Below are 25,726 nucleotides of genomic sequence, written 5' to 3'. Positions count from 1 at the left end.
TAAGTTTCCTGGTCAGTCAGTAGGCACAAAAGAATAAAGTCAAGGTACTAAATGAGCACTGTGTGCTTCTGTAAAGTGAAATTGAGATACAAAGACAACCACCTCTTTGCATTTCATTGCCTGTGGTGCAGTTAGCATTCAGTAAGTACAGCTGAATATATCAGAACACATGCATGCATCTTTTTTTCGACTGGCTGTTCGTGGAACAACAAAAGAGGTTCTGTAGCACCATAAGAGTCAGGGACATATATTACAGCATAAGACTGAAAGCTTCTCCTGCCATTATAAAGTTATGGATTTAAGATGCCTGCTGCTTCCGCTGCAACAGACTTGGAGGATTCTCTCTCCCTCTGGAAATTGTCGGCGGGTGAGATGGGACTCGCCCCTCGGACGACTCAGAAGCATCACCATCAACACGCCCTGACTCCAAACAGAAATCTTTTGCGCCTGCGCATAAATGAGCCGAACGTCTGGGTCCATGTGTTCGGCGGCGCGCATGCGCACGCTCCGCTCATCGCCGATGCTCTTCTTAGAGGCAGCCGCGGGAGGAGGCGGAGCCAGGTCTGGAAGGGGAGGAGGAAAAATATGACGTACGTTGGAAAACGGGGTGGGGGAAACAGGAATTCATTTTGCGCGTGCGCAAAAGGAGTTGCCCCGCGGCACGACGCTCATACACCCCTGACTCAGCCAGGGAACGGCCGGTACGGAAGGGCGGGCTCGAGCTGGGCCGCGCGTGCGCACTTAACCCGCGGCGTGCCTGACGCCGCGCTCCTAAGCCCCGCCTTTCCCTCGCGGCCTGGAGCCCAAGATGGCGGAGTACGACTTGACGACGCGCATCGCGCACTTCTTGGACCGGCACTTGGTGTTCCCGCTCCTCGAGTTCCTCTCCGTCAAAGAGGTGAGCTTCCCTCGAGTCGCGGGGATACTGGGGCCCGTGAGGGGGTGAGCCGGGCAGCGTCTCCGGGAGCCTCCCTCGCTTCCCTTTCCCCGCCTCAGGCCAGGCTGAGGCCCAGGAGGCCTCTCCGCGCTGGTCGGGTTTCCGCACCTCGCCCGGTCAGAACAGCTTCTTCGGCGGAAGGGCGCTGAGCAAGGAAGGGCGGGGTTAAAATAAAACAAATAAAATAAAAGCCCTTTGGCTGAAGGAAGGGAAGGACCCGCAGGCTTGGCTATAGAACAAGAAGGGCTCTCTGTGCACGTGCAGAGTGCACGGCCCTTCTAACCCAAACCCAACGGCGCTTCCGTTTTGGCATCCTATTCAGAATAAGGGAATTTCCCTTAAAAAAGGGAAAAGTTGACAGCTACGATCCATCGTGTGCACTAGGCTGCCTTACGAAGAGAGATTGAATGCTGGGGTGAAGCTCCTAAGCAAGGGCATGCGCACATCACAGATCCCCGCCCCCCCCCCCCGTGTATGACAAGACAGACAGACAGGCGCTCGCACACAAACATATACACTGTAGAAGTCACTTCCTCCCAGATTCCCATTCTACTTAAATTAAGCAAGGTACCTGATGCCTTAAAGATGAACACATTTATTAATGTGGATGAGAGTCCAGTCACAATTATCCCCTTTCCAGGGGCAGTGAGTGGAGAAGGTCATGGCATTTTGGATGACTTGGATCATTAGCCACATTGCAGTCTTGGTTCAGATCAGACTGTGGGACCATGTTTGCCTTGGTTGTCCTGAAGGATTAACTTTAACTAAGAGTGAGGCAGGGGAAGTCCTTTTGCCTTTTTGATTTCCCTGTAGCTTTCCTCTCGGACTGTGGTATTGGGAACAAGGGGTTCTGCTTTGCAGTGGTTCTGCCCCCAAAGTATTGTTGGGAGTGTGATTCTTAGTTCCCTGGTACGTTGTATTCTCAGTAATATTTAATATCTATATGAAGCTGGTGGGAGCGGGGCATTTGGGGCAAGATGCCTTCAATATGCTGATATTACGCAACTTTTTATTTTCATAACATCTGAATCAGGAAAGGCTGTGTGGGCCCTGGACAGGGGATGGGAAGAGAGAAAAATACAGTGGTACCTCGGGTTACATACGCTTCAGGTTACATACGCTTCAGGTTACAGACTCCGCTAACCCAGAAATAGTACCTCGGGTTAAGAACTTTGCTTCAGGATGAGAACAGAAATCGTGCTGTGGCGGTGCGGCAGCAGCAGGAGGCCCCATTAGCTAAAGTGGTGCTTCAGGTTAAGAACGGACCTCCGGAATGAATTAAGTACTTAACCCGAGGTACCACTGTATATGGAGTTTGAATCCCTGTAGCAGGTGCTGTGAGCGAGCAGTTCCTGTGTCAAGAGAAATTGGTCAATTGCATGCCCTGTTGCCTTCCCCCTGAAAGGAGCAGGTGTACAGTGTGGGGGTGCTTCTAGTTCCAGTCACTGGAAGCCCAGGTAGCTTGGGTAGCTAGGAGTGCCTTTTATCAGCTTTGTCTAGCACAACAGATGTAGTGATTTGGACTGGGATAGTCTGAGTACAGTAGGCCAGGCGTTGGTCAAGATTACTGCAAAACACTTATGTGGGACTTGTGCTTGATCAAGAAACTAGATAGTACTGAAGGCTGCTGCATGATTGTTGACGGGAGTGATTGTCTTTCAGCATATTACGTTCTTTTCTGAGTTATCAGAGCAAATTCAAAGTGTTCGTACATAAAGTCCTTCACAGCTTGGAGCCAGTTGGCTTGAAAGATCACATTATCCAACTGCTTTGATCTGACATTTTTATAAGTGCCCCATAACATTCATTCTATCCTTGCATGGAATCAATCCTGTAATGTGGCGCCATCTTCCTTCTGGTTCTTCTTGTCTATTAATATTAGGCAGATGGCTTTGTGGTATTGTTTTCAAAAACTTGGCTAAAGACTTTTTTCTTTAGTTGAGGCTAATTATCTATATTTTTATAGTCTGTGTTTACTTGTTTTTAAAGTTTCATTTTATTGGTGTTTTGTATCATTTTTGTAAACCACTTAGAGGTTTGTTGATGAGGTAGTATATACATTTTGTTAAATAAAATAAATAAGAGGCTGGGGCTACAAATCAAACTCATTGGTTCAAATCTCCTGTCATGAACTCCTCTTAGGGATGTCACATTAAACCATAGTTAAAAATAAACTATGGTTTAACGTGAGAACAACATGCTTGGAAGCCCCAATTCCTGACGTTGCTGTGCCAGGGAGAAAACAAACCAAAAACTGACTTCCTGTTGCATGTGAACCAGTATTCATAGTTTCTTCCTTTCTAGGCAACAGGAAACTAGTCTTAGGTTTGTTTTGTTCCTAGCTCAGCAATAGCAGAAGGGAGGGAGGAGTGTGGTGTGCACCTTCTAGCAGGGTGCAGCAGCATGCCGCTCCTTGCTAAACCATAGTTTATTTTTAACTGTCTCTCAAACTCACTCTCAAACCCCCATCTGGAATATGGGGGAATAATAAAATGAGGACCTGGACCCTGATGGTTTAGATAACTGCTGTCTAGTTGCAGATGTTTTTGGGCAGGGTGATTGAGAAGTGTGATCACTGTGGTGGCTAGCAGATGTGTCTGGTGGAAGCAGATTATCTAGACTCACTTCATTTGGGCTTCAAGCCTGGTAGAACATTGAAAAAGCCTGATTCATTACCCTTCTTGGGAGAGAGGGGAGTGTTTCCCTGTTGATTCTGCCCATCCTCTCAGGAGTGTTTGATACCATTGACCATAGTGTTTTCTTGGAGAGACACTGTGTTGCAGTGGTTCCAGTGCTTCTTGACCCTATGGCATTTATATGGGTTCCTGTAGGGATTCATCTTGTCTCACATGTTGTTTAAACAGCAGGGAGGAGTCATTCAGAGATATGGAGTGCAGTGTCTTCAATATGCAGATGGCACCTGAAGCTTCTCTTCATTTTATCTGAATGAGAAGAGGTTGCACATGTGCTGGACCAATATCTGGAGGCAGTGATGGGCTGGATGAAAGCCAGTAAACAGACAACCCTAATAGGATGGTGGTACTGCAGTTCAGTGGTTCCCTGGTCTAGAAATTAGGGAGATGGTCTGTTCTGGATGGAGTAGCACTCATTGTGAAGGAGTAAGTGTATAACTTGAGAGTACCCCTTGATTTGAAGATATTTTTGGAGGCCAAGGTGGCCTCAGTGTCAAGAAATGTTTAAGCCTGTATTTGGTTGGTTTGTCAGCTATGACCATTCCTGAACTAAAATAGCCTGGATTTTTGCAGCACCCTCCACAGGGGGCTGCCCTTGAAGAAAGTGTGGAGTCTTCATGCAAGTGCAGACTGCTGCCGCTAGTTTGCTGTCTTGGACAGTGAGGGGGAAACATATCACTCCTTTTCTGAGAACTTTGTACAGACTATATGTTAGGCACCAAGCCAAATCCAAAGTATTTGTACTGATGTCTAACACCAAATACAACCTAGAATCCAAATAGTTGAAAAGGTGCCCCCCTGAATATGGCCCGACATGTTTGTTAAGCTCTGCAGAGTTGATGTTGCCGCTGATGAGTGAGAATTCTGGGGTGGTGGCACAAGCCAGGACCTTCTCTGTGACAGTTCCTTGTTTATGGAACTTCTTTCTGATGGACATAATATTGTCCCCTGAATAAATGGCATTTAGGTGCCACCTTATAACCTTATTTTGCCTGGCATTTGTTAGTTAATTGCACACTGTTGCTGAGAAAGTATATTGCTTGCTGCTGCTGTTTTTTTAATTTGTATGTATTAGTTGTAATTTCATTTTGGGCTTCTGTATCTATGTATCATTTTATGAGCTGTTAGCCACCTGTGAGTAGGAGGAATGGTGGTGTGTAAGAAGTATAAATAATTTGTCGCACTTGGTTATTGCAAGGATTACAACCAGTTAGTGTACATGAAGTGCTTTTGAATGCTTGAAAGGCTATATATATGTAAAGTGCTAGCTTTACTTTTCATGATTTGGAGAGTACTCTGAAACTAATGAAGTGCATTATGCCCCGGTGTGTTTCAAATCAATAGTTTGCCTGAGTGCTCCTCGAATGGAACTGGACTAGCATCTCCTCCTGAAATACCACAATACTTGACGCAGCCCACAAGATCTGCTGTGGCATGTTCGTTAGGAAACAGCTAAGTTTCCAATTTGATTTCTGCCTTTACTCTAAACACATTTGGAGACCTTCCAGGGTGGACTTGATTTAAATCATTTTTTTACAGAAAGACTCATTTTTGCTGGTATAATCTTAGTATTTACAACCAGATGAAGGTTTCATTTTTGGAATAATAAATTTTCAGACTAGTTTTTACACTCATATAAAAATTACTGATTTGGTTATACTATGAGAAATACAAAGGCAGATAATTATGAAATTATTGTGAGGTTTAATAAGTTAACTGTTTATATTTGGACAACTTTTCTGCTGTACTTTATTGGAAGGAGAAAAATAATCATTTCCTTAATAACAACTTAAACAATTTAACTAAAACAATAACATTATAGCATATGTAGCCATGTTTGTTACATGAAAAACTTAAAACAAATCCTTATTTCCTGATGAATAGCCTTTGGACTATAATGTAACTTAAATAGAAAACTATCTTTAGAAAGCTTTTTCCTCCAAAAGCATTTTATTTTAAAAATCAAATTTAAATTTTTAAAAAATCAATTTAAATAAAAAAATCCGATTTAAATAAAAAAATCAATTTTTTTAAAGAAAAACCCATTGATTTTTATCCATCCTGAGACCTCCTTTCAGTCCTAGCACCCCTCATCCCTCAACATTCTGCAATATGTGACTAGTACAGTCATACCTCGGGTTGCGATCACTGCGGGTTTTGCGTTTTTGGGTTTTGGACGTGCCGAAACCAGGAAGTACCAGAACGGGTTACTTCTGGGTTTCAGCGCACGCGCAGAAGCACTAAATCACGCTTTGCGCATGCGCAGAAGCACCAGATCACATCACGCACGTGCACAGACGCAGCTTTGCGTCTTGCGAACATGCCTCCCGCACAGATCACATTCGCAACCCGAGGTTCCACTGTATTACAAACCTATCTTGCAAGGGATATATAAGGATTATAGCAAGACAAAATCCCTGAAATGCTTTGAATACTTTAATGCACTAGACTGATGTCAAGTATGAAAAACAGATTGTAGCCAAATGAAATTAGTAAAGTGGTCAAAGGTTCACTGCCCCATTATTAAAATTTTACATTCCTGCAACTTCAATCAATATACCAGCTTAATACAAAATTTAAGACTGGTCTCATTCTGAGCCTTCAGTTCGGAGAAGACAATTCTGATGACGATTGTAGTTGGAATGAAAAACTTTTCCATTTTCCCATGTGAACAGTAGATGACATCAAGTACTTTTAAATATTGGTTTGTCTATGTGCTGATGAAATGCAAAAGTAGAAGAGTTGTATCAAGGCATTTGGAACAGAGCTGTATAAGGACATTTGGATAATAGTGTCCTTTATTTGACTGACTTGGAGAAAGGGTGTACTTATATTTAGTTTAGCTTGAATAAATGCAAGTTATTTGTCAAATACGAGTTCTTCCAGTAAAAAAAAACTCTGTTGATGCACTTTGTGCCTGCTTTGTTTTGAATAAACTGACTCCTGTTATTATTAGAATCAATACATTCTAAAAGTATTTAGTTGGCATTTCAAGAATGTCTGTTGAATGGAAAAATAGTAGAAGATAAAACCTTTCTTGGGGTACTTGAAGCAAATAATTTATTCATTACATTAATATATCATCTTTCTGCCAAGGCACCCAAGGCAGAATTTTAAAGGACTCAAATGATTTAACATGTAAAATTGGCCAGGTGAGGAGGCCACATTCTGGCTGGATAAAGGTCTAATGTTGTCTTCGCCTCCCTCCCTCAGTCTCTACTTCCTCCCCACAGGGCAGATGGTGTCTGTTGGACCTCAAATACCATTGTTCAGTCAGTTTGATTCTTCTGTTTAGGATTGGAAATATATACCATATAATCTATAAGCCAATAATATTGGAGCATGATCTCATTTCTCTTCAGTTCCCCTTGTGCCATCAATAATAGACTTCTCAAAGTCTGTATGAATTCATTCACCTTGTTATCTTGAAGGGCTATAAGTAAGTTTCAAGTAGCAGCAGGGTAAGGTCTGAACTAAATATTTTTCCTATTGGCAGGGTCTAATTATAGAGCTCTATTTGTTCTTCTGACTTCATTGTACTCAGTACTTTGATTGTGAGCTACCTTGGTAATTGTGCAAACCAAAGGGTGACATCTAAATGTTTAAACACAAACTTTAAATTAAATAGAAAGTAATAGGTAATATTTAAAACCATTGCTATTTTATTTCTTTCAGATATACAATGAAAAGGAACTACTTCAAGGAAAACTGGATCTCCTTAGTGACACCAATATGGTGGACTTTGCTATGGATGTCTACAAAAACCTTTATTCTGATGATATTCCTCATGGTAAGCTATCTACTTACAAATAAAACTGTGACAGGATCTACAGTCAGCCCTCATGCCTTAAAAATAATAAAGCCCACTACTTTAAGTTACTATCATGTACTGATCTTTAATGTTGACTAAATCCAAATTGTTTGTTTAAAAAATAATGTCATTTTGTTCTACCAAAGTTCTTTTTCAGTTCCATTCATATATTTTAATGTTTTGGCTTCTGAGTCCTACTGTCGGAACTGGTTTGCATGCCTCCTCCCATCCCAACACAGATTCTAAGACAAAAGATAAAGGGAGATGCATTTGTCTATCCTCAAGGCCTAGAGCCTATGTCTGCTTTGGGGGCGTGGGGAAGGGCCACATTGAAAAAAACAGTTCTGGCCTGTCTCTTGCTGTGGTAGAGGCAGTGACCTCAGTGATGAATGGAAGGGTGGAGAGAATAAGAAGAGTAGGGAATGAGAAAGGACCCACTCCTTTCCCCACTTGTCAAAGTTAACATGCCTTCAGTTAGAATTATGTAAATATTACAAAGAATCAGTGTTAACCAGATGGCTCTTCTCTACTTCCATATTTCTTTTAATGACAAGATTTCCCTAAAACAGGGTATAGCTCATCTATATTGGATCCTTCCTTATCAGGCAAGTCATTATTTATGCAGTGGGGTAGGAGGTGAGACTTGATGCACATTGGTGGAATATTGGGACTCCCTGGAAAATGTCTCTTCTATTTGCCTGGATCTATCTGTCACTGAGGGATTTTGTCACACTTTTTCTGGTCTAAAATGTTCCCACTTAAATCTGTTCACATTCATTTTCTCAATGCACAGATTAAGTTTATATCCAAACTCTTCAATAAAATGTTTATGGCCTAAAATATTTATTAGTATTGTGGAGCTGGAGTCAAGTGTTCAGACATCTAAACTGCTATATTCAAGCTTTTTGGCCCCTTCAAAAAAATGGACACCATAAATATTCTAAAAGTTTGGTAAGCAAGTAGTACTTCTGATTTATTCAGGCTGTTGCTTGCTTTGTCTGAGCCCATTTGAAAACTTCACTTTTCCCCATTGCATTCAGAATGGGTGTTTAGATCGCTTTCTTGAATCTTGTGGGCTACTCTGCTGAGATACAGAGCAAGACACATTTAAACAAAAGATTTTATTGAGCTAATAATTGTGTCTAACTGATTAGGACCTAGGTGAATAAAATTTGAGAATTCTAGGGTACACAGTATTATCTTGCTTGATTGACTATTGCTGACAGAACTTTTTGTATAGATGACTTAACTTAGTTTTTCTGTTTTTCTCATCAGCTTTGCGTGAAAAGAGAACCACAGTTGTTGCACAGCTAAAACAGCTTCAGGCAGAAACTGAACCTATTGTCAAAATGTTTGAAGACCCAGAAACTACACGGCAAATGCAATCTACTAGGTAATGCTTTTGGATGTTGCATTCCTGCAAAAGTTTGCAGAATTGCTACTTGAGTGTAATTGGATAATTTTTCAAGTTTGATCTTCTAATTGCGTGAGCCTCAGTGCAATCCTATGCATGCCTACTCAGAAGTAAGTCTCGCAGTTGTAAATACCATGTAAGTGTACGTAGGCTTGTAGCCTATGTAGTCACTAGGATGGTTTATCGTCTAGATTAGAAATGGAACTAGTTCTGCCTATGTGCAGCTGATGTTCTGTTGATTTTAATTTGTGAAACCTAATTCAAACATGCTTGAAATTCTTAACTTGAAAGTTCTTTCAGATGAGAGATATTGACATGTATTCCACATGGGAAATTGAGTCTTTAAACCTCCATTTAGCTAATCATGTCTCATCCTCTAGACTAGAGCAATCTGGTGCTCTCCACATGTTTTGGACTCTAGTTCTCATCAGGCCCACCACAGCTATGTTAGCTGGGGCTCTTCAGAGTTGCAGCCTGAAACATTTGGGAAAGTTTGCACAGGGTAACCCAGATACTTCGACAATCGTATCCCATTGCCTTAGGATCCAAGATGTACCTTTACTTACTTTTTAAAAAAATATTATTTTATTAATTTTCCAAAACCAACAAAAAATAAAAGCAACGATACATATTCAAACATAGAAAAAAGTAGAGTTGGCTTCCCCCATTTCCTTCCCTGGTTCCATTGTTTATCATCATACCGCATTTCCATTTTAAATAATAAAATCATTAAGATTACTTACTGTCCAGGCATAATGTCTTTACAAGTCTTTTTAAAATCCTGCTAACGTATTAACCTGTGTACATTGCTTCTGTACATATGCAATAAAGTCCTCCCAATCTTCTTTAAATTCCTTTTCATCTCTTCCTCTTAATTTCAAAGTCTTATTTTGCAATTTCAGCATATTCCATTAACTTCACTTGCCAGTCTTCTTTAGCTGGGACACCTACTTCTTTCCAGTGTTGTGCAATAATATAGTGGTACCTCTGGTTGCGAACGGGATCAGTTCTGGAGGCCCTTTCGCAACATGAAAAGAATGCAACCCACAGCGACGCATCTGCGCATGCGCGGGTTGCGATTTGCCGCTTCTGTGCATGCGCGTGACGTCATTTTACGCTTCTGTGCATGCGTGAGTGGCGAAACCCAGAAGTCACCCTTTTCAGTACTTCCGGGTCGCCGTGGACCGTAACTTGAAGCAGACATAACATGAGGTATGATTGTAAGTCTTTTTGCGGTCTGGGCATATCCACTGCTGTAATACCTAGTAGGAAAGCTTCTGTTTTTTTAACAAACATTATTTTAAACATCTTCAATCATTATAAATCATTTCCAAGTACTTAACAATTTTGCAATCCCACCACATATGAAAAAATGTCCCCTCTGTTGATTTACATTCCCAACACTTACTTGCTTTATTTTTATACATTTTTGCTAATCTTACTGGAGTTGGGTACCATCTATACATTATTTTCACATAAATTTCTTTAATTGCCACACATGCAGTAAATTTTATTTCAGTCTTCCATCATTTTTCCCAGTCTTCCATTGATGTACCTCTACTTGCTAAGGGTGTAGCCTTAATCCTGTTTATGTGGGAGTAAGCTTAATCAAATTCATTTGGACTTATTACTGAGTAGATATCATTGGGATTGTGCTTTAAGTCCCCTTCTACCTTTTGAAAGCCAGAATGGAGGCCGTATTCAGTGAAAAGAAAAATTATTAACTATTATTACGTTCTGTTGTTTTGCATATTATGTTAAAAGCAACCCAGCTGGGGCAACCCAGTCAGATGGGTGGGTTTCATATGATGATGGTGATGTCTGTATTCCATGTCTGTGAGGTAACCTGATAGAAAATGCCACTGCTGCATCTGCCACTATTTCCATATCCTTTTTTAAAAGCATCTGGTTTGGGGATTGCAGAGCTAGGTACTATCCCCTAAAGGGCTGTATTTGGTTAAGAGGTGACAGGTGCTGATTTCTACTGCAGAGGAAAAAGGATTACAAGTGACGGGACATAATAGGATGCTGTCTAAGGCAGAGAGATATTGCCCTTACAATCTCCATAAAACAAGAGGAGGGTTATTGGACCCTGTGCCCATATTATTGAAAGTTAAATAATACCCAGCCGGTGGCATGCAAAAATGCATGCTGCAGCAATGTGAGAGTTGGCCTTGAGTGAAAACTAATTCACTTGTTCATATATGAAATGTAGAAAAATGAATTTACTTTCAGTGAACAGAAATGTTTCTCTCTGTAATGTTTTTGTGTGATTTATAGCACTACAGTGAACTCTTCTTTATTACAGGGATGGTCGGATGCTATTTGACTACTTAGCTGACAAACATGGTGTAGGTATCAATTATTAAATCTAAAGTTAAGTATGCATGATGCAAAATAAATGGACTTCAGATGTGAGAACTGGTCATGTGATTGATTGTGTCCTGTGATGTATCTATTTGTGGCCTGCCTTCTATACTGAGTGGTCCCAGGGCGGGTTATAAAAGCACAGTTAAATATTAAAATCATATACCTCTTTTATGCAATGGTTCTAAACTTATGGTGAGCAGCTATTTTAATGCTTAGTCTCACAGTTTGAGCTGTGAGGTGGAGAGAAATGTCTGTTTAGTGGGAGCAGAGTAATTGCATTGGCCATAAGTTAACCATTCTATTTGGGTATTGAAATCAAAGGACTTACTCTGAGTATGACTTAGATACAACCCTGTGTATTGATTGGTTCAAAAGGCATGCAAGCTGGAAAGCCCTCTGGCAAATACAACTAAAGGCTTTGACATCTACTGGCTAGATAAGTGATGAGAATTCAGTCAGCACTGAACTGGGCATGTCAAGTGAATTTTTTAAAGGGGAACTTGAGGCCTCTGAGTCACAATCTAGTCACATGAGAACAGTTTCTGGTTGTCAGTGCTGGCTGACATTACTAATGGCAAGTCCGATTAAATCTCATTCTACCTTTTCACAAAGTCAGGTTTTAATTAGATTGTGTCCATTTCAGCATTGTCTAAGCATGCACAGAATGAGGGCTTCATTGTTGTGGTTGAAGTATAACTTTTTGAATGTTTCTGCAATGTAACAGACTTCCTGCAAGTTAAACAAAAAGAAACCTAGTATATTTGAGAAATAAGTTCTATTCCACTATGCTCCCTGCTATGATGGCTTTGCACTTGGGGAGAATTCATGAGCCCCCACCATCAATAATTTTGTGCCCTCAGAACTTTGCCTCTACATTATTCCATTGCATATTTAGACAAGACTGAACTACCTCCAAAGCAATTTCTTGAAACATTTTTGATATTTGTTCTGTTTGTCTTGCAGTTTAGGCAAGAGTATCTAGATACACTCTACAGGTATGCAAAATTTCAGTATGAATGTGGCAACTATTCAGGAGCAGCAGAATACCTGTACTTCTTTAGAGTATTGGTAAGTTTTTTCTATATATAAATAATTTAAGATTATACTTTTAAAAAGTTTGTGGGCCCTAAATTGGACGTCCATATGAGTTTGCTTTTAATTTTGAGACTGCTAATATGAATATAAATTCCTCCTTTCAGGGTAGACACTTTCTAGCAAAACCTCTAAATTATTGGCAAAATGACTGTTCCTTGTGTTTGTGTGTGATTTTTGAGAGCAAGTTGGAAATCTTATTCTTTCAACTCAGCTGTATTCAAACAGTGTACCTGCCTAAAGAGAAACAAAACTGTTTCTTAGAATGGCACTGCTGCAATTAACTTAGTCTTTACCTCACTTGAGTCCTGTCTTTGTAACTGCAACATGAAAAGTTAGATGCTGACTTGGCCTTCAAATACCACACCAGTCCAGCCAGTGAGATCTAGCCACAAAGCTGTTGCAGATTCTCCTTTTACCTATTGTATTTGATGAATATGTATGCAGATGGGGATGATTTATTTTTTATGACTGTAGCTTATTGCTTCACTGTTTTAATACTGTTTTATTTCATTGTGATTTTATTGCTGTATGTATTGTATAAGCTGCTTTGAGGTATCATTTGGGCTGGCAACAGGGCTTAAATGTAGGAAAATAAATAAAAACATAAAATACATAGCAGAACATTTAATTTCTAAATTAATTACAGAAACAGAAAAGTGCTGAGGCACAACTAAAGTGAAGGAATTAGCTGGTAATGCTGAATTTAGTGGTTGCTTTTGAGAATTTTGTCAGTCTTTCCTTTTAATATCATGAAAGACTTTGAGTAGTAGTCTTGTATTTTGGAAAGGGCTTATACCAATAGTTAACAAATGCAGCAACTTAGAACAACATGAAGAGTTGATTATTCATGTCATTTTGTGTGGTGATAAAGTAAGAGAAAATCTAGGGCCGTGAACTTTTTGTGGCTGGTTGAATGAATGTTTTATTCTGTTTAGAAATGGAAATTAATGGTTGGGTAGACTGACATATTGAAGCTAGTCTACTCTAATATAGCCTTACCTGAAAATAGGTTACTATGCAGTGCCAACTGAAGTTGTGCAGAGCTGAGTAAAAAATGGCATGTATGACCTTGTGCCCCAAACTTGAGCAAAGTAATCTCATCGTCTTTCCCCACCCTCAGCTGGGGGGATGAAAATACGTATGGTTCTAATATTATTTGAGGGTTCTGGAGTGTGTATGAATGACATTATTTGATATCCCCAACAAATTTAGTCTCTCTGATCTTTCTGAGCACAGCTTTCAGTTAAATGACAAAGCTTGTTACTGGGATGGAAGTATAATGATAATGAGGTAGCATTCAAGGCACAGCGACAACTAGCTGATGAGGCAGTAGTTAATGCTCAAATTTCAGAAACTTCAAGGGCAGAGGAAATCCAGTTTAGGTGGATAGATCTTTCTGGAGACCTGGCAATGTTCAGTGCTTGATCCAACTTTTCTTTCTTTTTTAAATAAGAATTTCTTAGGTATTTTCTTTTCAGTCTTTCAGAATTTCAGTTATATTCTGTAGATTTTAAAATAATGGTTAAATATGCAACTGTTAATGTTTTGAAAGAAGCTAGTTTACTTGTCTTTGAGAAGAAATTTGTTTAAGTGAGATTTTTGAGAAACACATGCTATGAAAGTACCATTGTAATGGATCTGATGCTAGAGTGTTGTTCTCTGAATGACTTGCAGTTTGGCCCTGTGTCAGCTAAAGCTGATTGACCCTCACTTGAAATTCAGTACAGTATTTTTTTCTTTTGCCACAAATGTGGACTTGTGTTACAGGGTGTCTTATAAATAGTAAGAAAGAATAAATGTGTTGCAACAACCCATGCTCAGCTGTAAGGGTGCATATTGTAATTCTACGAGTTCTCTATTATATAATGATATCTTAAGCTGAAATTACAGAAAGGGTCATGACACCCCCATAGCCATCCCTGTTAAGCAGTCTGTACAAGCCATTACTCTAGTCTGCTATAGATTTTCCTCATTCTGATTAGCAGAGGTTTTCTGTAGAGCTGGTGGTTTTATTATTTAAGCTTTAAACCCTTTTAAATTAGTGCGTGAAACCCCAAACTACACTGAAGTATTGTTGACAAAGGAATCCTTATTGCTTGTATTGAAAGTTCTGTGCAGAAGCTGTGGCTGCCAATTCTCCAGGCTTTCCTGGTTTTTAAAATCTCCAGCTGAATCTCCTTGGAAATGCCTAGTGCTGCTGATTGTTTCCTAGAAAATCAAAACTGATTTGCTAAATGAAACACAGCTCATTCTCCCAAAATTGTGGAACAAGCATGTCAGTGGCATATTCTCTCTCTACTGGTGCCAGCAAGTCTCTAATCAAAATGTTTGACCTAGAGAAGTATTAAATTATTGTGGTTATTGTAATTGGATTCACTTATTTAAAACAGGTTCCATCAACAGATAGAAATGCTTTGAGTTCACTCTGGGGAAAGCTGGCATCTGAAATTCTGATGCAGAACTGGGATGCTGCCATGGAGGACCTTACAAGATTGAAAGAGACAATTGACAATAATGTGAGTTTATTTTTATTTACATATTGACAGATAGCTGGTGTGGGAAGAGGAATTGCAGCTGGTGGATGTTGGCAAATATTTAATATCACTTCACATTTTGCTCAAAATAGTTATGGTTAGCAGTGCTCTTGGAGTCTTTCTTTTTAGGCAACTTTTTCATGGTGTGCCTGGGAAGTCAGCTAAATCAACTGATTTGTTGATGATTCCCTATTGCTTAAAAGAAATGGGAATCTGGCTTTCAGAAGGGGAGTAGCAAGTGGCAAGATACAATAAAAGTTTAAAATCTGTGTAGAAAGAGTGTTTTTTAGGGCATATTTCTGTTCTCATACAGTGGTACCTCGGGTTAAGTACTTAATTCGTTCCGGAGGTCCATTCTTAACCTGAAACTGTTCTTAACCTGAAGCACCACTTTAGCTAATGGGGCCTCCTTCTGCCACCGCGCCGCTGGAGCATGATTTCTGTTCTCATCCTGAAGCAAAGTTCTTAACCTGAGGTACTATTTCTGCATTAGAGGAGTCTGTAACCTGAAGCGTATGTAACCCGAGGTACCACTGTATTACCATGGGTTACTAGAACTAAAGGTTGCCTACTTGTAAGTGGTAGAGGCTCTGAAGGGTTTAAGACAGGCACCTTTACGAGGCTGACCTGAAGACGTTAAGGATTGAATCTGGGATCTTTTGCATGCAAAACATGTTGCTCAACTATACCGTTCCACTATAGCATTTCAGAACTCATGCTGCCTCTGACTTTGGTCAACTGTGTAATGTCAGGAAGCTGTTGTGATGGCAGAGGGAGTGGGTCCCACCTCTCGTGGGGTGGCATCGTGAGCTGTGCCTCTGCAGTTTTGCAGCAACTCCTTGCTATTGCTTGCAGGCAGAGGAGGCAGTAGTATGCAGAGTTACGGTACTGGCTGGGTACTATGTCGAATGATTTTTCCTGGTTGGTATGGTGGCTCATGGATAGTCACGCAGGACCTGTACTTGGGACTTTGTTGTCTAGCCTACTAACAATTGGAGGCCAGAATACATAGAATTGGCTTTCTGCCTTTCCAAAGCCAGGAAATTGTGCTCAGTGCTGTGGCAGTGGGGGAAATAACTGATGAGTTTTGCCACTCTATTATCATCATAATCATCATCAGTTAGTTGCTTTATCTCTCCCAGGGCAGCCCAACACAATTTATAACCAATGTACTGCTCACCAGAGCTAAGTGGCAATTTATATGGCTAGTTTCTTTTGGCATGCCCATTGAGTCAAATTCAGATTTTTCAGAAATCTTGGGTTAAAATGGGCTAGAAGGGAAAAATTAAAAACCATTATGCCTGGATAACTGTGAAGTTTTTAATGTTTGATGTTTATTGTATTTTTAATATTTTGTTGGAAGCCACCCAGAGTGGCTGGGGAGACCCAGCCAGATGGGCGGGGTACAAATAAATTATTATTAAATAAATAATTATTATTATTATCATTAATAATAATAATAATAATAATAATTACATGAGAGTTTTCTGTCCCTTCCACCCCCTGTAGCCACTGCTACCTCTGAATTCACAGGGGTGGAGACTATCCTGGAAAATGGGCATTTTGCTGTGGGGGGGGGGGAATGTCCCTCCTGTAAACTTAAGTTTACTTAGGATCCAAGAACTAAAATACTGTAAATGTAAACTGTTCAGTAAAATACCTTTCTATTTTTTCAGTCCGTCAGCTCTCCTCTCCAGTCTCTTCAGCAGAGAACATGGCTCATTCACTGGTCTCTCTTCGTTTTCTTCAACCATCCTAAAGGCAGAGATAACATAATTGATCTTTTTCTCTATCAGCCCCAGTGAGTTGATATATACCTACAAAAATAAAGGGGATGTGTAAGAATGTAGTAATCCAGTTTTCTGCCCTGATGATGTTAAACATTCCTACATACTTTAGAAGGTTGTTCTATGCCTTTGAATTGAAATGTAGTGTTGTATCCTTTCCACAGTTTTGAGGCTACAGTATAGCTCCATATACTATTACACTTTTTAAAATTGGTATGTCTACATAAAGATGCATAGAATCTGGCTAGAAGCATGTGAAGCCCAGACATTTAGGAAACAGAAGTAAACTCTTAAATCTAAGGAGTTGAATAGAAATTTGATTACATTTATGAAGTTAAGTATAACTCTTGACAAAAATGAAAGGTACTAATAGAAAGTGCTTCATGTTACATTACCGTAGAAACTTAGCTATGTGATTAGCAATTTGATACTTGATGTGCCAAGTTTAAAGGTTTCTGCTGTACATTGATGCATCAAATACTGAAGGGATGAATATTACAGGTACAATCCTTTTAGTGGCAACTGCCATAAACTTGGAAGAGGCATTATTTCATAGGTAACTTCATCTTGGCATGATGTCTCTGATATTGTATTACATTTAAAGTTGCCACAATGAATTTTAAGAGTACAGTCTATTTCAGTGTAGTTGGGTGGTGATGTCAGTGTTGCATGAGGTAATGCACTGATTCATTGCCATCTTCTAGTGTTTTTCAAGGACATATGATTCATCTGTTGTAGCCATTATATGCATTATAGACAAACAGTATGCGTGAATTAATCTCAAGACTGAACTGTCTCGGACAGCCTCTACTCCGAATAATTTTATTGCACTCTTATTATGATGGCAACTGTTTCCACTTAAGTTTGCACCCATTTTCCATCTGCAGTCAGTCCTGATTTGTTCTGGAATACTGTTTTTGCCTAATGCCATTGAATTCATATTTTGTGCAACACTGTATTACAATTTAGGAGGTTAAATTTGTGTGGAATTTAGTGTATATTTTGTCTATCATTTACCATCTCACAATTTGGTTTGAGATGATGATTTTGATTTACATTCTGCCTTCCTTCCAGTGCAGCCTAGGGTGGAGGAATGGCAACAGAAACAAAACATGAAAAAACAAGTAAAAGTAGCTAAAAACATTCCTATAGCATTTAGCATACAGTACAATCTCTTTGAAATTGATAACGTTTTATGAGAGTAACCAATTTTAAGTAACATAATAACATAGTATGCCCATTAAGGAAATGTCCTGAATTTGCAACAAACTGAAAAGCAGCCAAATATTACCAACAACTCTGCTGTCTAGCTTAAACTTAAAATATTTATGATGTGTGCTTGAAATTGTATACTCCTGCTCAATAGTCTTACTTGTTATAGAGAGTTCAAAAACATTATTTGCTGATGGTTAGATTAGTAAACTTGCCTCAGGGTGCAAATATTACGAGAGCTTGATTTGATCTGATATCAGTTGATTCTAACTGATGGGAGACAATATTGAACTTAGTTTTACTCAGGGCAGGACCATTGAAATTAATGAACATTACTAAGTTGGTCCATTAATTTTGCTGGGTCTGCTGGAAGTAAAACTTAATTGAATGCCACCCTTAATGTAAAAACGGGCCTTTCTCAGTGAGGATAAAAATATAAACAAAAGGATCAGCATTTATGGGCAAATGCCAAAGCACAGGATCTTGTAAGAGACACTGGCAACTTCCTACTTCTTTTTCCTGTTTTTTGGTGGGATGAGGAAAACAAAAGCTGTTTAGGGAAGTTTTAAATGTTTGATGTTTTATTGTGTTTTTAATATTCTGTTGGCTCAGAGTTGGCCCATAAGCTGCCCAGAGTGGCTGGGGAGACCTGGCCAGATGGGTGGGGAATAAGTAATAAATTACTACTACTGCTGCTACTACTATAAAAGCTGCTGGAGCTCCAGTAGGCAAGGCTTTTTCCTCTTCTGACTTTCTGGCAGGTGAAGAACCTGAGTTTTCTTATATTCTCGTTTCCTTCAAAATTTCTGCTTCTCACTCTACAAAACATTCTGCTTGTGCAGGTATCTTAATGCAATTCAGACAATGTGCCCACACATTCTTCGATATCTGACTACAGCAGTAATAACAAACAAAGATGTTCGGAAACGTAGGCAAGTGCTGAAAGACTTAGTCAAGGTTATTCAGCAGGTAAGGCATACTTTGCTCATACTGCTAATTATAAAATGCCTACTTCCTAAGTATGACTGTATTTGAACAGAGGCTATGGGCCCTACCAGACTGTTGCTGTTATGGGGTGGGATCAGTCACATGCCAACAAATCCATGTTGTGCAGTTACCACTGATTAGGAGGCCTGGCACAACAAAACTGCTTCCTCAAAAGATCAGACTTTTTATGATACAAGAAGTAATGGGAAAATCCACTGGAAAGTATGGGATAGCACTTGATTTGACACAATAGGATCTAATCTCTCTGCAAACAAATCAGGATGAATGCTCAGTTAACAAGCCACCTGGAAGCACCTATACCAAGTTGAAACTTTGTTTTTAGTAGCAACATCAAAGCTTGTAAAGAGTATATTATAATAATTTGGGATGAGTTCTGTGGTGCCCATTGCTGCCAAGTTGGGGACTCCAGCAATAAGTGATTTTTGATACAAATGTTTGGGGGTAGAATTTGGAGTTAATCACACAACTATTCTTCACTATACAGGAATCCTATACCTATAAGGACCCAATAACAGAGTTTGTAGAGTGTTTGTATGTGAACTTCGACTTTGATGGAGCTCAGAAAAAGCTGAGAGAATGTGAATCGGTAAGAGTTTTGTTAAAGATTACACTTGTTAATAACAAAGAGCCTATATGTTGGCCACAGATTCATTATATTGCCCAAAAACAAAAACCTCCATGTATTCATAATCTCTTGTTTAAAGTGTCAATTAATGTTTGAGAGAGCTGGGAATATTGGGGAAATGTGCCCCTACCAGTAACACAGTAGCTTGAGATGGCTCAGAACTGGGGCTACATGATTTGCATCCTGCTCATCTAATCTTCAACCTCAGCAGCCTAACACTAGATTGTCTGGGGCTAGGCAAGCTGGAAACTTCCTCAGTCTCATCAGTACAGTGTTTCGAAGGGTATTTTTACTTCTTTCTCCCAGTGGTCTGTGGGAGAATTCAAGAGGTTAATTGAGATAAGGGGATGTATGTTTCATACTGTGAATCCCCAGTCCTAATTTTACCTTTCCTTTCAGGATATTTTTAAGGGCTTGGCGTTCGTAACTGAGTGATTGTCAGAGCTTTGGTGTTTTTCTCACCCTTTTAATTCCTGTATGGCTTCTTGCAGGTTCTTGTGAATGATTTCTTCTTGGTGGCATGTCTGGAAGACTTCATTGAGAATGCTCGTCTCTTTATTTTTGAGACTTTCTGCCGCATCCATCAGTGCATCAGCATAAAGTAAGAAAACTAAAAGCTCAGTAGGAAAACTCTCTTAGTTTGGTAACACATTGTACTTAACAGATAATGTCATGAAGTTGCTTCAATAGTGGTTGAATTGTAAGCTAAAAAGAACTAACACTATGGCAACATTCAGCCATCGTACTAAACCAGGGGTCTGGGGTTCTTCCCTCTAGCCCATAGGGAGCAGCTGAAGGGATAAAGGGCCTTGAAGTTGTGCAGTTGCAGGTCCTTGTTTTATTTATTGGAATAATTTGTATACTACTTCATATTTCAAAGAAATCTCAGTGGTTTGTATCCTAGAAATGCCACAAAGATACAACAATAACATTTTAGATAAGAAGAGTTGCATGACACCTTAAACCAGTGTTTCCCAACGTTGGGTCTCCAGCTGATTTCGGACTACAATTCCCATCATTCCTGACACTGGTCTTGCTAGCTTAGGGATGATGGGAGTTGTATTCCAAAAACAGCTGGAGACCAAAGGTTGGGAAAAACTGCCTTAAACATTGATGTAATCTGAAACAACATATGGGAACCATAAGAACTACCAGCCCACCCATCAAATATACAAGCAGTATATTTCAGAAACAACTGATTATACCTTTAAAAATAACACAGAAAGTTTGACATCACCGTGGGCTACCTACAGGAGCAGTGAGTAAAAATTATTTTAGATGTTGGAGACTTGTTAAGTGCCTTCAGTGTTCTGAAAAATTAATGGAAAGAAAATCTTGTTCTGTGCCATTATGATCCCAAAGGGTATCATTCCGACAAAACTTTTGAAAGTACTATCTGCTCATCTTAACTTGCATGTGTGTGCTTGTTTGTGTCAGTAGGCACATATAAGTGGCCCTGACCAGGAAGGGAGAGCAGAGATTCCCATGTCTCGTTAAGTGTGGTGCCTTCTACTAAATATTTCAGAGCTTTATTGCAGAAGTCATAAACCATACATCCTGAAAGTTTTCTCTTTCATCTTCACCATTATAGTCAGCCAGTGTGTCAGAGGCTGGACATGTGAATTTCAGATCTTCTCTCAAAATTGCCACATCATGCTCACCTGTTAGGATCAAACTTAAAAGTGCAGTTCCTCTGCACTAAGTTCCTGGCTTCAGACAAGAGCAGTGATTGAAGCTATTAAGTGTATATAGACATGACTGTTGGGGAAGAAATATGAATAAATCAATGCAGTTCAGGGAGGAAGTGCGTTTGACTGAGTCTTCTTGCTTGATTAGTCATTGTAACCCAATGGATGGTACAATTTGTTTTCAACAACAGTACAGCACCTCAAACCAAAGAGACACAGATCAAACCTTAATTTTCATTCAACCCCACACCTAAAAATAAATAGCTCCATCAATATATTTAAAACTGTTTTCTGAATAACTATTGAGGGTGTATGAGATATTTTTCTAAAATGAGATAAAATAATTAAAACTGATTAGCAGTTCAGTTTGGAACCTCAATATTAGGGACCAGGATAAAAATTCGTAAATAAATATGCCTAATCTGGTTTCAGAGTTACTGTTTCCATATGGTCTTTCATATTATTCTTCAGACAACAAATTTGAACATCTGAAGGGGCAAGTAGAAAGATGTGAGGGCAGTCCTGCCCTTTCAGTGATACTGTGTGAGCTCACTGGCCAATGCACAACCACCATTAGTTTGAAGCAAGATGTCTCATGTGTAGGATTTTAACCTGAGGAGGGGGAAACACTTTTAACAAATTACTGGGTAGTTGAAGTTCCACAGCTGAGAGAATAATCCTGCAAATTTAATAACTTAAAAGTATGTTGTCTTAACACAGGCAGCCAGAAGGCAAAGTAACTAAACTTCAGTAGAATGTAGACAGAGATTGCATTAGGGAATGATTAAAACAGAGGTTCCAGTGTAGCATGTTGGCCAGGTTTCAGGTTAAAAACAGTGAGCATTTCTGAAGTCCAGCAGCTAGGGGAATTTTCAAGTTTATAATTCTCAAGGAAATGAAGCACCAAAAAGGAGAGAGCCCAAAACTTATTAGAAAGCCACAGGAAATGCCATCTGCAGAGTGTCTGTTGACAAAGCAGCAGATCTGGGCTGGCTCTTGTAAAGAATAAGAAACTGAGAAAACATTGGACATAAAGTGACCTCCTTGAAAGAGCGATCATATTGTTACAAACCTATGTCTAACTCTCAGATATTGGGAACAAGTGCTCTGAGGCAACACATAGAAATGCCATCTGCCCAGTGCTTTATTACTAATTGAATTAACATGAAACCCATCCCTGCAATGGTTTACTTTGTCAAAAAGCAGGCAGACATTTAGCAAATGAAAAGTAGTGTAGAGAGTCCTTTTATAGTGTGTGTTGCTGTCCTAATGATTAGCTACTTACTTAACCAAATCTAATTCCTTCTAATTTCTGGCCCATTATAATTGGCCTTCTCCTTCATAAATTTAAACTATTGTGACTAGTGTAACATGGTTTTTAAACAGTGTACATGAAATGATCTATGAATCTCACTCATTTCTAAAGGGTTGTGTTATTAGCTGCTCTCAACATGAATCAGACGGACAGTGAAGTGTTTCACACAATAACATCAGCTTATTTCTATGAATACCTCTCGGTTGTTTTGTTTTTCTTTTGTAGTGTAAATGGGCAGATGAGTCCACAGTGGATCAAACTTTATGAATTGTAAACAGTCGGCCAGTTGTCTCCCTGATGCTAAATTTAAAGGGCCTTTATATGTGTTAGGATGAATTTTAACCTAGAATATTCTGTGGTGCAAAAAGGTGTTTTCGCTTTTCTATGTATCCCTCTCTTGTTGCTGTCAGCTGTTAGAATGCCAGTGTTTAAAACAGACTAAAACACTGCAAAATTTGCAAAGATGCTGGAATCATCAGGCATATTATTTACAATTATTTAGCATGTTCTCTAATGTTTCAAACTTTATTAAGTGTATTTTTTCTTCTTCTTCAGTATGTTGGCAGATAAGTTAAATATGACCCCTGAAGAAGCTGAGCGATGGATTGTGAATTTAATTCGGAACGCAAGGCTTGATGCCAAGATAGATTCAAAATTGGTAGGTTTCCCATTGCATTGCACGGCATAATCTGATTTATTAAGGGGAACTCTTAAAACACATTACTAGCTGCAAGATCTCATGGCTACAGTATCCTGCCTAATTCTGTATTTTTGTTGGCTTTCCCCCCCTCTGCTGCTGCTGCATTGAGTAACATTTAGCCCAGGGATGGGGAACCTGTTGCAACTCCCTTCAGTACTTGCCAGCATGGCAAATGGTCAAGTATGGTGACAGTGGTAGTCCCATTATTTGGAAGGCCACGGGTTCCATGTTTTTGAAAATGTGGTCACTTATTTTGCGACATTTTGGTTGTTCTTAATACAGTTGTCACCCAACTGGATTTTACTGAAGGGCTTCTTGCTGACTCCTGCTATCTTCTCCCCTCCCCCATGGCCCTGCAGCTCAGTATTTTATACTAAAATGACCTTTAGCACTTTTTAAATGAGGAACAAGAGTACACAACTCCAAGATGCACGGAGTGGGTGGCTTTAGATGAATATTTTAGATGTATACCTGGGGCATGCAACAAAATGCTGCTCAGGGTGCCAGGCTCTGCATTTCATGAACTCTTGACCATGCTTTGTGTTCTCTCCCGCTGTGCCCCACCCACCACCTTTGCAGGGCTTTTCCTGAAGTTTTTGGACTTATGCCAACCTATAAGTTCCCCCAAGCCTGCTGCTACTTCTGCCTTATGCATGGATGTTGCCATTTTAGATACAATCTCAGATTAATGGATTTGATTATTTTGGCCATATTTGATTTGCCTCTATTATTATTTTGTTTTGTGTAGATGCATTATGTTTCAGCTTGTTAACCTGCTCTGAATTTGCTTATAATGTAGTGGGGCAAGGATTTGAAGCTGGGGGAGGGCATAGAAGATCAAGGATGTGATAAGCACTTTATAATTACTTTCAGCATCTTCCTAGTCTCACTCTCCCCCCCCCCCAACATTCTCATATGTTAGGACTCCCTGCATTTAAGCAGAGATTTGGTGCTAGACCAAATCTCCAGGGGAAGGTGCTTTTTCCCCAGTGTTCACCTGTTTCCAACTCTTGTCCCAAATTAATTGGTACATTTAGAGATGGGTTGAGATGCAGATCAGAAATTTGTTGAAGGATAAATACAGTACTAGAAAACTTACATATGCCCTATGCATACTTACCAAGTATAGAATGGGGTGAGATGGATTTTGTAACATTTGCTAAACATCAAGAGTATTAGAAAGTTAGTGGCAACCCTGTTCATCAATGATGTAAATATGAAGGGAATAAAATCTCCATCAATGTGTATGCCCATAAGTTTCCTTCCATAAGGAAGGCAAATAATACCCTGTACATTTTGTATCCCGTACAAAACCTGTTTTCAGCATTTGAGGCAATATTTGTATATATTTTTTGTAGGGTCATGTCGTTATGGGAAACAATGCAGTATCACCTTATCAACAAGTGATTGAAAAGACCAAAAGCTTGTCTTTCCGGAGTCAGATGTTAGCTATGAACATTGAGAAAAAACTGAACCTAGGCGGTAGGGCTGAGGTAAGTCCATGTTGTCCTGCCAGTGTATTATTAATTTAAGTAGAAATCTCCAAAATGGAAATTCATAAAGGATTACTGTGAGATGGTTAAATATAACTTTATAGCCTTGCTTGTCTCTAGGGTTGGAATATGGAATAGGTTTGTTTTATTTATTAAAAGATTACTGTACCACTTCATTTATGGAAAGAAATACCAAAATGATTCAGAGGTTTTTTGTTTGGTGTTTTTTTTTTAAAGAGTAACAAATCCAGTAGAATCAATAATCAGTACAAATCACAGAAAGCAGCATTAATAATATTAAGGGTCATGAAAGCCTGCATGAAGAGAGGTGTCTTCAATTGGCAACATACACCCCCTGCAGCTGTTGCTCCCTTGGTCTCTGGGAGAGCGTTTCACATGGTGGACACCACAACAAAGAAGAAAGTCTAGTGCCCTAAAGTTCTTGAAAGTGGATTCATGTATACACTGCTAAAGTTATCCACAGCAATGTGTGTTACTCTGACTAAAGCAGATTTAGAAATATTTTCCAAATAATTAGTTTTTATTAGCTTTGAATGCCAAACACTTTGTGTCCTGACTTTCAAATTTGCTTCTTCTTTTTAAAGGCACCTAATTGGGCTACTCAAGACTCTGGCTTCTACTGAAACACTTCTCGGGAAGAAAGTCAACTTGATAAGAACTTTAATTATGTACTGTTTTGAAGAGGTGGTAATTATGTGGACTTTGCAGCACATGTTGATTTGAATAAAATTGGCTACTTTTAATTGACTGGTTGTCTATCTTTATAATTGGATTTGTAAAAGGTTTTTGTTCAAGGCAGCAAAGCTGGCAATTCATAAGAAGCTGTAGAAATCTAATTTAAAGTTTAAAGGAATCGCTTAAACTTCCCAGTACAATTGCTAAAATACCCTATGATCTAAGCTCCCATTCGATAATATTTTCATAAAGAATCAAATTTGCTGTGTATGAGCACTAGATTTATATATACTTGGACAGTGGGTGTGGGTCTTATTCTTTCCAAGAATAAATAGAAATGGTACCCTT

At 39.4% G+C, this 25,726-nt stretch overlaps 1 protein-coding gene across 1 annotated transcript; it reads left to right on the top strand.

Moving 5' to 3' along the window:
• Positions 1 to 482: 482 nt before the first annotated feature.
• On the top strand, positions 483 to 25,446 carry EIF3E (eukaryotic translation initiation factor 3 subunit E). The gene is made up of 13 exons (XM_083622167.1): positions 483 to 898; positions 7,306 to 7,420; positions 8,717 to 8,834; positions 11,164 to 11,206; positions 12,189 to 12,293; positions 14,711 to 14,836; positions 16,531 to 16,655; positions 18,696 to 18,822; positions 19,346 to 19,447; positions 19,978 to 20,087; positions 23,045 to 23,147; positions 24,548 to 24,682; positions 25,288 to 25,446. The coding sequence occupies exons 1-13, from the start codon at positions 809 to 811 to the stop codon at positions 25,324 to 25,326; spliced, it is 1,338 nt and encodes a 445-aa protein (XP_083478293.1). The 5' UTR covers positions 483 to 808; the 3' UTR covers positions 25,327 to 25,446.
• The last annotated feature ends 280 nt before the right edge of the window (positions 25,447 to 25,726 follow it).

This window comes from Podarcis filfolensis, assembly GCF_964270895.1.
Source record: "Podarcis filfolensis genome assembly, chromosome: 7".
NCBI classification, from domain to species: domain Eukaryota; kingdom Metazoa; phylum Chordata; class Lepidosauria; order Squamata; family Lacertidae; genus Podarcis; species Podarcis filfolensis.
The sequence above is the reverse complement of the archived record's forward strand: the minus strand, read 5'-3'. Positions and strand labels throughout refer to the sequence as shown.